This window comes from Lissotriton vulgaris, chromosome 3_1 (genome assembly GCF_964263255.1).
Source record: "Lissotriton vulgaris chromosome 3_1, aLisVul1.2, whole genome shotgun sequence".
NCBI classification, from domain to species: domain Eukaryota; kingdom Metazoa; phylum Chordata; class Amphibia; order Caudata; family Salamandridae; genus Lissotriton; species Lissotriton vulgaris.
In genome coordinates, this window is record NC_141689.1 from 544,372,595 (window position 1) to 544,390,657 (window position 18,063).

At 43.4% G+C, this 18,063-nt stretch overlaps 1 protein-coding gene across 1 annotated transcript in view; it reads right to left on the minus strand.

Moving 5' to 3' along the window:
- The window catches only part of MCCC2 (methylcrotonyl-CoA carboxylase subunit 2), a 264,869-nt gene that overhangs the window by 132,240 nt on the left and 114,566 nt on the right, over positions 1–18,063 (minus strand). Inside the window, exons 6-7 of the mRNA XM_086960805.1 lie at positions 13,353–13,465; positions 3,332–3,445 (exon numbers count right to left, since the gene is read on the minus strand). Coding sequence (XP_086816931.1) covers positions 3,332–3,445; positions 13,353–13,465 — 227 coding nt within the window. The remainder of the gene's footprint in view (positions 1–3,331; positions 3,446–13,352; positions 13,466–18,063) is intronic.

The following is an 18,063-nucleotide window of genomic DNA, read 5'->3' on the forward strand; positions in this document are numbered from 1 at the left end:
TTTCAAAGGGGCTGGGTTCGCCTAATCCAAAAATATTAGAGGCATCTGGCAATTTAAAAAGTTTGTCACTGAGTTTTCCAGGAATGCCCAGTGGATAAGCTCTTGGCGGCATAATTAATCCTATAAATGCTTTATGCAGCATTGTATGTACGAACCCCGCCATCCCCACCACGCCAGACCCACTGATCCACCACGACCACCTCACCGCATGGTCTAGCGTGACCACCGAGGACACCGTCAAAACCATGAGCACCATCCACTCAGGCGCCCCATCTGACCCTCTTCCCCACCACATCGTCAACAAGGCCGACAGATCCATCGCACCCCATCTGTGCAACATCATCAACCTCTCCTTCAAGACCACGACTTTCCCTGAGAGCTGGAAATACATCGAGATTAACGCCCTACTGAAGAAACCCATGGCGGACCCGAGCGACCTCAAGAACTTCCGGCCCATCTCCCTACTTCCATTCCCGGCGAAGGTCATTGAAAAGATAGCCAACACCCAACTCACCTGATACCTGGAAGACAACAGAATCCTCGATCCCTCACAATCAGGTTTCCGCAAGAACCACAGCACCGAGACCGCCCTCATCACTGCCACAGACGACATCAGAATCCTACTCGACAACGGCGAGACAGCAGCCCCCATTCTCCTGGACCTCTCCGCCGCCTTCGACATCGTCTGCCATCACACACACACTACGCACACGCCTCCACGACACAGGGATCCATGACAAGACCCTGGACTGGATCACCTCCTTCCTCTCCGACAGAACCTAAAGAGTCCGCCTCCCCCCGTTCCACTCAGGAGCAACCAAGACCATCTGCGGCGTCCCGCAAGGATCATCCCTCAGCCCGACGCTTTTCAACATCTACATGGCACATTCGCACGCATCGCTGGACTTCACGACCTCAACATAATCTCCTACGCCGACGACACCCAGCTGATCCTCTCCCTCACCAAGGAACACCTCACCGCCAAAGCCAACCTCCACTGTGGTATGAAGGCTGTCGCCTACTGGATGGAAAAAAGCCGGCTCAAACTGAACACGGACAAGACGGAGATCCTCATCCTCGGACCCAACCCCTCAGCCTGGGACGACTCCTGGTGGCCCACATCTCTGGGCACCGCCCCTACACCAACCAACCACGCACGCAACCTGGGAGTCATCCTCGACTCGAAACTCACCATGGCCAACCAAATCAACACAGTCTCCTCAACCTGCTTCCACATGCTCCGCAAGATCTACAGGTGGGTCCCTACAGAAACACGAAAAACAGTCACCCACGCCCTCATCAGCAGCAGACTCGACTACGGCAACACCCTCTACGCCTCTGCACGCCTGATCCTCGATGTCCCCCGCCGAGACCACATCACCCCCCACCTGAGAGACCTGCACTGGCTCCACGTCGACAGAAGAATCACCTTCAAACTCCTGACCCATGCACACAAGGCACTCCACAACACCGGCCCAGAATACCTCAATAACCGACTATCATTTTACGTACCCAACAGGAAACTCCACTCCGCCAACCTCTCACTGGCCGCCGTCCCACGCATCCACAGAACCACCTCCAGGAGCAGGTCCTTCTCCCACTGCGCCGCCAAGACATGGAACTCCCTCCCCCTCCTCCTACGACAGACAGAAGACCCACAGAACTTCAGGAGACTACTCAAGACCTGGCTCTTCGATCACTAGCTGCAGCCACCCCCCCCCCCCCCCCCAGCGCTTTGAGACCCTCACGGGTATGTAGTGCGATTTATAAATTCTTTGATTGATTGATTGATTGATTGTACTGGGTCACAGAGTGAAACATATGTGTTGAAGTTCGATGTATGTACAATACCATTGGTAGATCTCGTTTCTATTCAAAATCAATAAAAAACCTATTTAAAAATGGTTCTTTTTGTTACAAGTGAACTTTGTTTTTTTATAAATAAACAGTCATTTAAAGTCATTTAAAGCTCTTTATGACACTTTAAAAAAACATGCAGTTTTACGAATATTTTGAGACCGTGATGTAAACCAGTGATTGATGCCGCTCACTTACAACTGTTTGCATTTTCTCGATGCAAACAGTTTTTTCTTGTATTTGTGTATTTCATCAAAACACACTCAAATCTCACCAGAACTGCCATACAATGATACAAATGAAGATCACAAAAAGGGGCAATAATTCACAGAACAGTAGCATTTGCCTAGTTTAAGAAGAACTAGTCTAGCCTTCAGCTGCCTTTTACATCAGTTCCAAATAAATTTTACACTTCTACAACTCTAGATATTCATTGGTGGCTTCTCAGCATTTCCTTTATGTGGGAATAGGCAAAGGGACTTTTCTCATGACACAGTTACTACATTCACGCCCTGGGAAGATATGAACTTAGAGGATCTGAAAGACAATAACTCCATAACCGGCTATGCGCACGATTACACGCTTGGAAGGGTAAAAGGGATGGGACACGATTAGAATCCTGTAACTGGGGTACCAGTTTCATATTTTTTTAGGTGATGCTCGGGGAATATAATCTACTGTAAACTGAATTCTTTCAGTACTTCTGAGTTCAGCGAGCTACCAAGAGGTATAATTTTGACAGGAGGGAAATACAGCTCCCACTCCAGTCGAGGATTGGGTCCTAATGGAGGAGCAGGAAGGCCGAGTGGTTTCTAAAAGATATAGCACTTTGCTTTTGCAATCTACAGGACTCTTTGCTTAACCTACATGAGCAATGGGTGGCAGACTTGGGCACAGAGGAGGATGAAGAATGGAGGAAGACTCTGAACGACCCCTGTGAGGTGGCCATGTAATCTATATTGAGGCAATCTAAGTCCACTACGCAGGAAGGTACCCCAACTCCCCCTCTGATGGGATGTGAGGAAATACTAAATGGAACGTAATATTGCCCTGCATGTGGATAGAATGCTCGTCGCTGTATTGCCACTGAGTAGGAGGGGAGAGCTGCCTTTGCCCAAGTACAAAAGGGAACTGTGTGATCCTATACTCATACCGGCACACACAGCTGTAGCTTGAAATTGGTGTAGTATCAAAGTCCATACTTTGACACATGCGGAGAGGGGTGAAATGGTGCAAAGCTGAGGAGAAGTGAGTGTATTATGGGTTAGAGTATCTCAAGAAGTGTCTGGATCCAGTGGAGTGTATTTTAAGATTGTCAGTATCCCTCATTTTAAAAACACGATCCTTTGTATATATTCATACAGTATTCGGACTGTTTTTGTGTTCATATATTTTTTCTGTCTTTTTTTTACTTGGGCTTGTTTATAATACTCGTCACTTAGAAATATTTTATGTATTTAATAAAATAACTCACCAAAGGAGGTCCCCCTAAGAAAATGGTGCCCTGTTTCTTGACTATAATGCTTTCGTCCGCCATTGCAGGCACATATGCACCACCTGCTGTACAGGAGCCCATTACTACAGCGATCTAGACGGAAGAAAAAGAGCAGAACCACAACAAACAAAAAATGTCAGAGTCTCAGAAGAAAGAGTAGAACACAAAAAGGTGAATGAAGCATACGCCTTAAGACACAATCATTGTAATGCTGAAAGGTATACACACATATGCTACTCCCCATTTTCAACGATTTGACAACTGACGGAGTTACCCATCAAAAACATTTACATCAGTTGTATTTAAGATGACTTTTGTCAACGTTTTGTAGACATAGGCCAGCCTTGATTGAGTGAACAGCCTCCCATCCATGAAGCAGTAAAGAACGTAAGAGGAGGATGGGAAGTTCAAGGAGCAGATCCAATAAAGAACAGCATGGGCAAAGTTCAATCCTATATGTTTTCTTGAGAAGAGCAATACAATACAGAAACGTCAATATTATGTTATTTATAGTTCCACAGGATCACCATGACACGTGTCCATAATTATTATTCTTTAATAACTCATTCCTAAGTAACTTTAATCAACATGCAAGAACAAAATCTCATTAACGAAAGAAAGGAAACCCACAAACACATACACATCTAATCGGAGAGCAGCTATCTAGGTCTTGTCCTCTGGGTTCACCTGGACTAGTTTAGGTCCTTGCGGACCCCGCTCCGGTGGTTCTAGCAGCCTCTGCTGCTCTTGTTACTGCAGTTTGGTTATCCTCTCTCTCACACTTGCACCCTTTCTCTCCCTAATCTTATTCTATCTCACGCTTTGCCCTTCTGTCTCTTTCACTTATGCATCTCACTCTTTGCTCTTTTCCCTCTCTCCTACTCATTTTCTATTCACTCTCTTGCCCGGTTTGCTTCAATCTGCTCATTCCCACTGCCTTTTTTGCATCTGCGCTGCTCATTTCCACTCACTCCCTGCTCTTCTTTTCCACACACTCTTTGCACTTTTTTCTGTGATTTCTTTGCTGCCCCTTCAGGCGCTTCTTTCTCCGCCTCCCACCTCCCCTGCTCCTTACCTGTCCTTCACGATATCCCATTAAGGCCCGCCTACCACCCTCCTGCACTCCTTCCCCATCCCAGGACCTACTTAATGATGGTCACAGTGCAGATGAGACGATAGTGTGCCAAAGGCTGCGCCTGGCTGCACCCATCCGCACCCAGCACCACCAACCCTGGTCCAACCGCCCCCAAATAGTTCTCCGCAGACTCCTTCCAGGTCTATCAATGCAGGATGCTTGTCTCCTCCCTGCAGCCATGCCGCACAACACAGAAGGTGCTTGCATTCACTTGCACCAACTGTCGCTTCCCCTACAGGAACACCACCATCCCATAAAAACAATCCTGACACAAACCACACAGAACAAAACACACAAGCCAGCTAGCAAACACAGCAAACTGTCATGCATGCTCCTCAACACCCATTTACAAACACATACGAAGTAAATTTGGGACATCCTAAACAACGAAGCCAGAGACATCCTCCCCCTCACAAAAACAGGACTACTGCAGAGTCTGCACCTAACAGCGCTTCAGCCATCCCGGAAGGATACAAAATCGCACAATATGATCACTAACACAATCCAGGAGGAGGAATTACGGTCATCTTTAAAGAAACCGTCAGCTGCACCACCGGCACCAAGGATTCAACTCCCTACATAGGGAGCCTACACTTCAAACTGCAAATCTCACCAAACTTCACCTCGAATGGAACCCTCATCTACCAACCGCCCGGACCCAGAGCCAGTTTCACCGACAACATCTCAGACTTCATTGCTCCTTTCAGCAAAAGCCTACATCTTACTTGGAGACCTTAACTTCAAGCTTGAGAACCAGAATGACCCAAGCTCTACCACACTCCTGAAAAGCCTGGAAAACCTCAGACTTACTCAACACATCACTGGACCAACACACTCTGCCAGATACACTTGTGACCCGGTCTTTGCCACCTTCAACTTCAAAATCACTGCAACTATGTCTCTCACATAGACTGACCATGCCATCATCTACTTCCACATTAACGCCCTTCACCATACGCAACACATAACCATCACTCAGGTGGTCTGTAACTGGATCAGGCTCATGGAATCAACATGGTCCCACCTCCTGCACATGAACCAGGCCAACCTCACCAGAAATCTAAATTCTAAACAAACTGAAACAACTCGACAAAAGGATCTCAGACTGAGCTGACTGCCTAGTCCATCCAAAAACAACAACAAAAAGAGAACCAGGAAACATGCAAGTTGGTACATCAATGAACTCCATGCAACTTAACAACATTGCAAACAACTGGAGATAAAAAAAATCGAGAACTAAGCAGAAAGAAGCAGAAAAAGTCACATTTAAAGTGGCACTGAGATACTACTACCAAGAAGAGGGCCCTAGCAAAGCAAAAAGAAAACAGCACCAACAAATGCAAAGAGATCTTAATGACTGAAAATGACTTTACTGCACCAGTTGATAACACATACAACCTTAGGAACTCGTAAGAGTAACAAACCAACCTTTATGAATCTTTCAGCAACAAAATCGTAACGATCTACAACACTTTTGACCCATTGCCGGCCTCGAACCACTGGCAATTTACCCATTGAAGACCCCGGAAACACCCTGAATGCTTGGAAAACAGTCACCAAAGAAAAAAAAAAACAACATCATGAGAACCACCCGCTCTATGGCCCTGAAAGACCACTGCCTCCACCACATCTTCAACATGGAGTCTCCCAGGGCGGCGGCGGCAAAATGGCCGCAACCTGAGAAGCTCCATCGCATCGAGCTTCACTTCTCGCCGAAGGCGCCTCTTCATCGCAACGCCGATGTTTGCGGATGAAGGCTAACGTGTCGGAAACTGCCCGGAGTACCTGGGCATGTTTCCAACCGATTTCACCAACAACTTTCTTTTTCCCCGCATCACGATCTCCTCAGCGATGGCGACCGCCATTTTGCCCGCGTACGATATAGCGTGCATTTAGCTCACTGACTGCTTCCTAATAGTTTGGAACCTAAACCTCTTACTACTCTTTCTGCAAGCTAATTGAGGGTTTTTTTTATCTGCACAATGAGACTCCTTTTTTCAGCAGATTAAAGAGCCTGTTTTCACTTAGGCAGTTTGAATTCATTTCTCCTCAGCACCATGTTAGCTTTTTTTTTCTCCTTGCAGCAATTCCTGTCATTTGCTGCTTTTTTATTCTCTTACACTACCAATGTTCAACGCATTCTTCAACTGCCTGGATATATATTGCATTTTTATGCGCCAACAGTCTAGTCCAGCATTTGATTGAGAGCCACTGTTCATTCTCTACCGCATTAATATATCTAAGGATATATACACCTGCTGGTTGCTTTGGCTCCTGCTTATATATTACTTTGTGGCATTCTCTGTGACAGATGACTGTCTTTCTCTTGCAGAAGCTGTTCGGAATATTATTTCTCTACGCCCCCATGCTCTGCTCATACTCAGAGAAACATTTTTTGTCCTTATCCTGGTATTTTTTCATATTTTGAGCTCTTCACTCGTCACATTGATCTATACGTCATGGATCATTTGCAAACTTCCAAGTCTCAAGGTGCTGCGGGGGCTGTTTCTGGAGGTCGTAAAGATACATCAACGAACTCTGGCAAGCGACTCAACAAAGACCTCTGTTCTCCGCCTAAGTCACCTCCTCCCCTCACTCTGGAGGATATTATGGAAGAATTAAGCCGGATTCGTCCCTTTCAAATGATTGAGGAAAAATGGTATGGCCTGGATTTGAGACTGTCTGATATTGAGCAGAAGTTAAGTGATGCGCAAGAAGTCATTGCTAAAGTGGACACCCTCACTAAGGAAGTTACCAAACTTAAGAAAACTGCAGAGGATTTAGAAAATGTAAACCGGCGTAACAACCTACGCATTTATGGAATTCCGGAATGTTCCAAAGGTTATGACATGATCTCCTTCCTGAAAACTCAAGTCTTTCAGATTGCTCGCCTTTTTAAATCAACAGATTTTAACATTCAAAGGGCGCACAGATTAGGGCCTAAATCTGCTTCCACTTCTACTAAACCAAGAGGCATCATCGCATATTTCCTGCAGTATTCTGATGGCGATCCTCAACGCGGCCAAACATCATAAACAGATGCTATGGTCCGGATATAAAATCTTCTTTAGTCATGATGTCTCTAAACCAACAGCTAACAGACAAAGAATTTCTGGATCTCAGACCAGCTCTCAAATCCATGAATGCTCGCTATGGCCTCATACATCCTTGTTTCTTTAAAGTGACTTACAAAGATAGAACATTTTCCTTTGAGGATCCAGCTGACCTTTGGAAGTTTATCCATTCTAATCGAGGAGAACTCATGAAACTCAGCAATCATTGATGGTTTAGTTATTTGAAAAATAAGTTTGTTTTGCTCTCTGAGACTTAATATTTATGTATGTTGTATTATTTTTCTTGATTGTGTCTATATTTTTTTCCATATTTTCCAGGTTCCCCTTGTGTTGTCCTCTTGTTGAGGAATCATTCCAGCATTTCTCCTTCTGTTTATCACGTCTGATTCATCCCGTTGCTTTGTCATTTATTGTTTGGTAAGTCTCCTTCCTCCTTGTTTCACTTGTCTACTACTGTAAAGTTGGAGTTTTGTTCTTCCCCTTTTTTTACATTTTCCATATCAGTTTGTTTTCCTCTCTGTGTTTCGTCTCAGTGGAGTGGTCGTCTTGGTTCTTACTGCCCTCCCCCCCACACTATTGTTTCTTCTTCTGTGGATTGGTATGGCTAAAGCCACTTGGCTTTCTGTCATCTCTTTTTTCCTATCTTATCCCAGTCATCTTCTTTCCCCTCCATCGTAATTCTGGCAACATTTTCCTTCTCTATTTCCTCCTATTTAATTTTCTCTCTTTTCTCAGCCCATGACTCTTTATTGTTCCCTTTTTTTGATTTCCTCTTGTTCATTTCAGACTATGGTTCTCTACTGTTCTCTCAACCTGTTCCGGTTGCTATTCTTGTGGTGGTCATTTGGTTCAATCTCTTCTCTTTTTACTCTTCTTCGCTATCTGCATCTTTCCAACCTCTTCTTAACCTTATTTTCTCTTCTCCTACTCTTTTTTTGACTTCTCTTCACTCTTCGGCCTACTCTTATTCAAATTCCAAGAATGAGTGGTCTTCGCGTTATCTCTTGGAATGTTAAAGGTATTCGCAATCCTGTTAAAAAACAACGTGTTTTATCTCATTTATCGAGATCGAAATGTCAAGTTGCATTGTTGCAAGAAACGCACCTTAAGCCAAAAGATCGGTCTTCACTGCATAAACAATGGGTAGGAGAAGCCTTCTGCTCTCTGGCAGTGAACAACAAGAATGGTTGTATTATTTTGTTTCATAAGTCATTGACTGTTCAGTTACAAAATGAGTTTCATGATACTAATGGTAGATGGTTGTTTTAGATACTACTGTTAATAATATACAACTTTCCTTTTGTAATGTTTAGGGCCCTAATGGCGTTGATTTAACCTTTTGGAATGACTTTTCCACACTTCTTTCCTCACATGCGACTGATGATTTAATTGTGGGCGGTGATTTAACCAACTCATGGATCCCTTTTTAGACTGAAAATCACAAACTAGATGTGTTCCAAATAAGATGCAAAAATGTTTTTACAAATCCATCTCTTCCAGAGGTCTCAGATTCCTGGAGAATATCCCACCCCGGCACACTAGAATTCTCCTTCTTTTCTCCAGTACATGCATCACATTCCCTTATGGACTATTTTTCTCACTCAACACGCCTTCCAATTCATGACTAACTCAGAAATAGGTTCTTATTCTTATTTCAGATCACGCCCCAGTTATTTTATATATAGACTACCCCTCACCTACTGCCACCTCTCGTGGCTGGTGCTTCAATAATTTTTCTTCTTAGACTCCCAGTTTACTGAGCACTTTATGCTTTTTATGGAGGAATTCTTCCATAATAATCTTCACTCTACTCCTCAATTTCACTTCATTTGGGATGCTTTCAAGGCGGCCGCTAGAGGATTTAATATTGACTTTGTATATCGAAAGAGGAAAAAAGCCCTTTTGACATTCATCTCACATTCTTAAACAGATTAAAGAACTTGAACATCTTTATTTCACCACAAACTTCTCTGATACACTATCTTCTCTTATCAAAGCAAAGATGCAATATAACAAACACTCTTGGGATTCTGCATGCAATAATCTCCTCAAATTCAATGCTAACATGTATGGAGGGCGAAACAAAGCAGGCAAATCCCTTGAAAATTATCTAAAAATCAAAAAGCAAAAATCCAAAATCATAGCTATTACTGATGCACATGGAGATCGTTAATTAGCGGATGATAAAATCCTTGACTGTTTTGTTCAATATTACTCTTCCCTTTACACTCCGGAATCCAGTCCTTCTTCGGCACAAATCGACTTTCTTTCAATCTATTCCCAAATCCCCTGACAATCTTACAGATCTTTCATCCCTAGACATTCCTATTTTGGAAAAGGAAATACTCAATGCTATTACTCTTTACCCAAGGACAAAACTCCCGGCCCAGATGGCTTCACTGTTCGTTTTTATACCCATTTCAAGAATATTTTAATACCACAATTATTTGCATTGATCAACTATTTTCTTGCCAAAGGTGAATCTAGGGGGTCCTTTACACAGGCAATGCTATGCCTAATCCCTAAAACAGACAAGGACCCCTCCCTTTGCAAAAAACTTTGACCCATTTCTTTGATCAATACAGACTGTAAAATTTACGCCAAAATCTTAGCAATTCGTAGTAACAAAGTCATTCCCGATCTTATTAATATTTACCAATCTGGGTTTGTCAAAGGTAGTTCCATTACCGATAATTCGAGAACTCTATTCAACATCATCCACCTTGCCTCAAAGATAGACTCCTCAGTCGCAGCTATCATATTAGAAGCTGAAAAAGCGTTTGATAGGGTCAGCTGGGACTTTATGTTTGGAGCGCTGAGATGGCATGGTTTTAGCCCCCCATTATTAAATACATTCAACTGTTGTATTCTGCCCCCTCTACTTCTATTTGTGTCAATGGCTCCCAATCTAATTATTTTTCTCTCCATAGAGGCACTAGAAAAGGTTGTCCCCTTTCCCCTCTTCTTTTCATTCTTGCTTTAGAACCTTTCTTAGAAAAAATTTGGCGCTCACCATCTTATACCAGCTTCACATTTCAGAATATTGATATTAAATTTACTGCTTACTCAGACGATATCTTACTCTACATCTCTAGTCCGTCCACTTCTTTACCACCTTTTTTCTTAGAAAAAATTTGGCGCTCACCATCTTATACCAGCTTCACATTTCAGAATATTGATATTAAATTTACTGCTTACTCAGACGATATCTTACTCTACATCTCTAGTCCGTCCACTTCTTTACCACCTTTTTTCTTTATTACAAGAATATTCCTTAGTCTCTGGATACAAACTGAATATAGACAAATCTGAAGTCATACCCCTTAACAAATTTTGCCTTTCCCATATGTTCCATGGTTCTGGCTTTGAATGGAATCCCGGAAATATTAAGTGTTTAGGCATTCTTTATGCCAGCACTATTAGAGAAAGTATTAAACTCAACCATAAGGACAAACTTAAAAAGATCTCTTCACTCATAGACGGTTGGTCTCCTCTTTTCTTATCCTGGTGGGGGAGGCTAGCAACTATTAAGATGATGCTTCTTCCTATCATTAATTTTGATCTCTCTATGCTTCCTATTTTTCTCCCACTCTATTTCTTTAAAACCATAAACTGCCTCCTAACTAAATTCTTATGGAACAAACGCAAAGCTAGGATTTCTCTCTCGTCTCCAACAACCCAAAGATTTAGGTGGAGTCAAGTTTCCTAACCTTACCCGATTTCACTCAGCTTTCAATTTAAAACAAATTTGGCCTTTTTTAACAGACTCATTTTGTTCCCCCCTTAACAGCCTGGAGTTCAATAGAGTTCGCGCAACTCTTACCCTTCTCATTTCTTACAGCTACTCGCGTATCTCAGCCTCCGAAGTGATTTCTCACTCCCATATTTAAGCACTCCAAAACACTTACTCTTTCACTGTTTCGTTCCTTTCCCTCCCAAGCAGACTTTCACTCCCTTACTCCGATATGGTACAATAAATCCTTAAAAATCAATAACGGAACGCTTTTTTGGAAGGAATGGATTGACAAAGGCATCATCACTTATGATCATTTACTTAAAGATAATTCCTTGAGGGCTTTCCTAGATATTCGGGACTCATTTCACCTTCCCAACACATACTCTTCCCAATACCCATTGCTTAAAAATGCCCTAACCTCTATTATTTCTCAAAATAGTTCCAAGACCACTATTGCCCCTACCCTCTCCCCTCCACCACACTTTCCAACTCCTTTCAATGCTGCTGCCATTTATAAACTATTATCTCATCCCACTGCTGATAGGTCCAAATCTAAACTTGAACTTTTATGGGAAAAGCATCTAGTCCACAAATTCTCCCTCCAAGTTTGGGACTCTATATGGTCTAAAATACACTCCGCTTCCCGTTCTGCCAGTACCACACAGACTCTATACTTCTTTTATAACAGACTTTTTTTTACCCCCTCTGATTTACATAAATTCAAGTTACTTGACTCCAAGAAATATTGGTCCTGCTCATAATGCTGATAGTGATTTTCTTCACATGTTTTTTCATTGCCCGTTGGTTGAATCCCTCTTGTCTCGCATTTGGACAAAACTGAATGACATTTTAGCCACAGACTATCCTTTTGAGATTGTACATATCTTTTTGGGTGGTTCTTCACATATATGGAATGTTCAATGTAATATACGTAAATTTATAGATCTATATATAGCCATTTCCTTTCAGATTATCACAACCAACTGGAAAGATACTTCAAAGATTTCATATAGTGCTTGGTGGAATCTGTTATGTCATCACCATAGGCTTGACCGTGCCTTTGCTACTACTATACCTTTATTGATCAAAAAACATTAGCTATGGTTGCCTTTAACGGATTTCTTTTCTAGATGTATTCCTTGAACTTCACCTTGCACCCCTTTACTTTTTCAATTTTGATTATTACTCAGCATTGCACTTATTTGATTATGGCAATTTATATGATATTGAATTTGTATTTCAGGTTGCCCTTCTTTTCTTTCTCCCCCTCCACCCTCTCTCTCTCTCTTTCCCTTTCTCTTCTCCCCTCCCACAAAACAAAATACCTTTAAAAAGCTTTCTTCCTTGGCATAGTATCTACTTCCCTTTTTGGGACTGCATTGCTTACTGTTATATTTTAGTATCCTTTTACCTCCTTCCATTGCCATATGTTACTTGTAATGATGGGTTACTTGGCCTATCTTATTCAATAAATCTTTCTAAACTTAAAAACTTGGGAGCCTCCCCAATCAGCAAAGTTCTCACTCGCATCCTGAACTTCACTGTACCAGGGCAAAGTTCCTGGAAACATGAAGCAGTAAACGCTCTACTGATAAAAACCTTCAGCCAATCTACAATATGTGACCTTTTCCTATATATATCTAGTTTTAGTAAATTCAGAAGTCTTCCTCAAGCTACGACAACCATATCTATTGTGCCACAGTAAGGTGTTGTAAAAAGTGCATAATGTGAAAAAAGTGTCAAAGGAGGTGAGGGGTTTTCCAAGTTAATACCATCCGATCATAACTTTTTTCAAAAATCTAGTTATGGCTAATAACATTTAAGTGGCACATACTATAAACTGGAGACAGAGTTGCCTTACCACCAGGCTTTTTTCAACTAGAAACTAACAAAGTCCTGAGGTGTGGCAAGAGTCATCCAGCTCTAGTACTATTGTGCACTCTGAGTTATAAATACAGTGTTGCCTTACATTGTGTTCATTTTTAAGAATCGATCTGTAAAGTCCCATTAAAGAAGGCATGTGTTGAGCAGGTCGTCGGGTGTCTTGTGGCTCACCTGAAAGATCCCTTTTGAAGACATACAGGCCTGGTTGTAGAATATACGGCCAAAATGATCTCTGTCAGGAAATACTTCTGCTTGTCTTGGGAGGTTCGCGCCACCAGAATCGACTACAAAAAGAGAAATTATACAATGCAAACTTAAATATTTCTAACTCCATCTCTCTCAATTAAATGGAAATATTTGTGACTGGTTGGCAACATTCCAGGTCAGACAATCCCAATAAATCGTCATGAAAGCCACACATTTGCTCAAGCCCTCCATAAAATAAAGCTACAATACATCACTTGAAAACCACACATGCAGTCACAAGGTGGAGTATTTCATTTTTCATTGTAATTCAATGAATCTACCAGCATGTAAAATAGGTATGGCCTTCCCATTCTCTTGTAGGTGAAGTCTATAAATTAGGTTTTCGGAAGTCTGGGTATGTGTGATAATCACTTGCAAAAATACACTAAGATTATAGGTTTACCATATTTCGTTAAAAGGAAGACACTTGTTGGTTAGAGAGCACTTGCAATGCCTTTTCATAAGCACACAGTTGTTCGGAGATGGAAGAGAATACATCACATTCTACTACGCTGCTACACATTTTGCTTTTCTTGACCCCTTTTGATCTCAGTTCTGATCCCTTGAGCTTTGAACTGAAGCCAGGGCCCTATGTAGGTCTTGCCCATGGTAACGAAAAGTGTACTACACCACCTAAAGTGAAAGGTGGGGCCCATGAGAATTGTTAACAATCAGCCCTATAAGCTCGCCACCAGACCAACTAAATTCTACACACCTTATAGTTTGATATTGGTATTTATATAGCACTTTTTACCCACCCCACCCCATCCCACCGACACAAAACCCTGCATTAAAATAATGAGAGAAAACTAGAATAACACTAACAATAATGCCTGGTACATCTTTTTGAACTTGATGGAACATGTAATCACAAATGGAGTTTTACAAGCTAGCACAAAGCCTGCATTTGGAGTTATATAAAACATTCTTTCACTTGGTCAGTATGTTCTTGTACCTTTCTGTACAGTCTGCACTGTCCCATCGTAGCTAGGAGAGACAGTCTGTTTTCCCAGGACATCAGTGTGGCACCCTGTAGTATTTCGCAGTATGGAAAATTAACAAGCTTTTGAGACACCTTCCAGCTAAAATTGTGTCTATTATTCTTACTTGGGGAGAGTGGATGTACACACTACACTGCATTACATTTCCCAATGTGCACAGCATGTATCCCTTCTCCACTACCAGGAAAATAGTAACCCTCACAATTTAATTGTGGGATGCACCTTGCCTAGTGTTGAAGCATTAGTGGTCGAGCACTTGTAGAGGGAGGTATCCACGGTGTGGCCTGCTGCCACGCCCCCAGCTGTCATTGATGGGTCAGTAAAATAATATACAACTGATTCAAAACACCCATGGGAAGAAGAAACAGAGCCTAAACTACAAGGTCAGTGCATAATAGGATCAATCTATTGTATGCCAGCAGAGAAATCAACTCTTGCCCAGATTACTGAAAGCGGACTCTATATGCTTCACAAATTTCGTTTCCTCTGCACATACCCGATCTGATTCCCCATAAAAAAAGAGGCTTAGCCCATTCTTGATCCTAAAAAAATGGGATTCAACAACAAATTTCTTTCAGGTGCACCTTGCACGTGACAGACAACCACAAGAGTTTAAGCGTACCCAGTTGCCCCGTGTGAGGTGGGCATTGCAGCACTCAGAGCAGGTGTGAGGGGTAACCCCCAACCCAAGTTGGCGGGGCCACGGAGGAAAATATCGGCTGCCATGCACCTCTGCTTACTATCAAGGAACCGGTTGGGAGCGCGACAGGGGCCTTGGGGCCTACTAGAACTGGTCTAACGGATTCCCGTTGACCCAGGGGAGGCGCAGCATTCTTGAAGCGTAGGACTGGAGCACTGTGTCTGCGGCATTACGCCTGATAACTGCCATGGTATCAAATGTAAAGAAAGGAAATACGATTTGTTCTAGCACTGCAGGAGGCAGAGCGCAACTAAAATGTGTGGTGGATAAGATGGCTGAGGAGTGGCAGCCTTTTTAAGCGGAGCTCATACGAGAGTCCAGATTTGGTCTGTAGTTCAGGAGTTTGCGTAGCTAGAGTCGTGTAGCTAGAGTGCATACCCTCTTCATGACTCACTGCAGCTGTAGACAAAACTGACCGTCTTGGCAGTGTTGCTATTTAAAAAGAGCATTAGTACTGCTGTATCACGAAATTGACTGAATCACAACATTGGTAGCTATGCCATGTGTGGGGAATAAGATGGCTGAGGAGCAGCAGCCATTTTAAGAGGAGGTTATGCAGAACGAGTATTCATAGCAGTGATATACATATTATTATTGGATTCGATGATATACACACCCAATTAATCTACAAGTGCCTAAACAATGCCTGCAATCCAGTGATAGGCACACTAAGAGCACATTAAGATAAGATTCAGTGATAGGCTCACCAAATTTGTGCATTCATGCATACACAGTGCCGGTAGTTCAATGATGGGCACGTCTGCCCACTGCCAACATCCTACCACCATGGCAAACTCAAAGCATACAGAGGCCTGTCACGCCCACTATCCCCGACACTACATTCACCAGACCGTCAGGACCAGGGGCTCCCGCTGACCAAACCAGAACAAGACTCCACCACCAAGTTGGACGCTATATATAAAAGCCATAGAGACCTTGCGCACTTCAGCGGAGTCACGTTTTGAGGAGATCAGGGTAGACTTCGGCCTTTTCCAGAGAGATCTACAGAAACTAGCCACCAGAGTTTCACATACTGAACACAATGTCTTGGACACGACGCCGCAGTTCGCAGACCAAGTTAAGAACACTCACGACCTGCTGGTTAGAATGCAGCAATTGGAGTATCGGACAGAGGGTGTGGAAGGAAGAGACAGCAGAAATAACATCTGGGTGGAGGGCATGTCAGAGGGTTTAGAGGGATTCCAGACTAGGATTGATTTTCTAGATGAACAGGTGAGATCTTTTACACCAATACTGACCCTCTCCCCTCACTTTTCCATGGAAAGGCCTCATCATGTGCCAGCATGCAAGACTCAGCCGAGGTCACCTAGGTGTCCAATAGTTGCAAAATTGTTTCAGTATAAAGACAGGGATGCATACTACGATGCATACTACAAGCCGCCAGACATGCTTTCCCCCTCAAGTTTGATAACGGTTGAGTCTCTATTTTCCCTGACAATACACAGTTGACCCAATCACAACACTCCTCAGTTCTCTCAGTGAATGCCCAATATTTTGTGATGTTCCTGGCAAAGTTATGGTTTGTGCTTAAACAGTAAACTAATTTCTTTATGGATCTGGATTCAGCTTGGGACTGGGTTGAAACCCACTTTGAGGGAAGCCATTGCCCCAGGCAACTGCGGAGTAGGCCCAAATGAGCTGTGGCAGAGTCAACAATCTGCCATAGAGGCTGCCTACGCCCTGCATCAACCCTTGCCCTCACATCATACAGACTCAAATTTGGCATCAAGCGATGACAACACAACCTCAGTGGGCTCAGGGTGCTCCTAGCCAGGCCAGTTATGCTGCAAACAGTAGGGGACTTGCTTTAATGCCCCCATTCCTGTTATAAAGACCCAGTAAGTGATGAGGCACTTTATGGGGACTGCTCACAGGCTTTCTTGGCATGCTCTGTTTGGGACCATACCGCATTACTGCCCACTGAACACACTTGCAACAATTTGAGAAAAACACCTGTGGAGGCTGCTCCCATTACAATATTGCTGTTGAGCTAACAATGGCTTGGCCACTCATACACATGCAGCATGATCTAGTTTGCGGACCTGCAGGCCGTTACACCCCCCCCCCCTTGGACTTTCACCACTACACGGTGCATGGTCACTTCCCCCACTTCATGAGTTAGCAATTAGAGCAAATGTTTGAGCTTGCTGCCATTGGCTGCAGGCTCTGGTTTCTGTTTGAGTATTAGTGGTTATACCCCACTGTTATTCCCTACATGGCACGAGCGATGCAGAACTTCTTTCATGACCAAGCACCGGGGGTGTACGGTGCGAGGGGCTGTCTCCCATAGATACAATACACAGGACTGCATGGACCGTCACTGGACTACCAGATTCCTTACCTTAAATGTATGAAGAATGCATTCACCACTCTTTCTCAGTGTACACATACATCAACCGACTTCAAACACAGATCAGCTTACTGCAAGACACTCACCTCCTAGGCAGCGAACCTCAGCTACTCAGCAAGCGCTGGAGGGGTTAGATTTATGGCAGAGTGTACTACTCCTATGCACAAGGAACCTTGCTATGGATCTGCCCAGGGACCAACATTCAGGCCCGCCAAACGGTGATTGATAAAGAAAGAAGGTATGTTTTTGCACAAGGCAGACTAGATGGCAATCCAGTCACTTTGGGATGTATATATGCCCCAAACTCCGAGCAAGTAGCCTTCTGGGCTGCCCTATTCTTAATCCTCGCCCAATGGGTAGGCATCTCCTGGTTACTGGGAAGGGACTATAACAATGTCTTGGATCTTTCCCTCCTGGACTGGGATCCATCTTTATCACTCTCAGCAGGATTTATTCGATGGCAACCTACAGCAGGCATTTACCGCCCTTAAGTCTCAAATGTGGTTTTGGCAGCGGATGCTGCTGGCTCGCAAAGAGGACTGTCCTTCACCGGATACTATATTA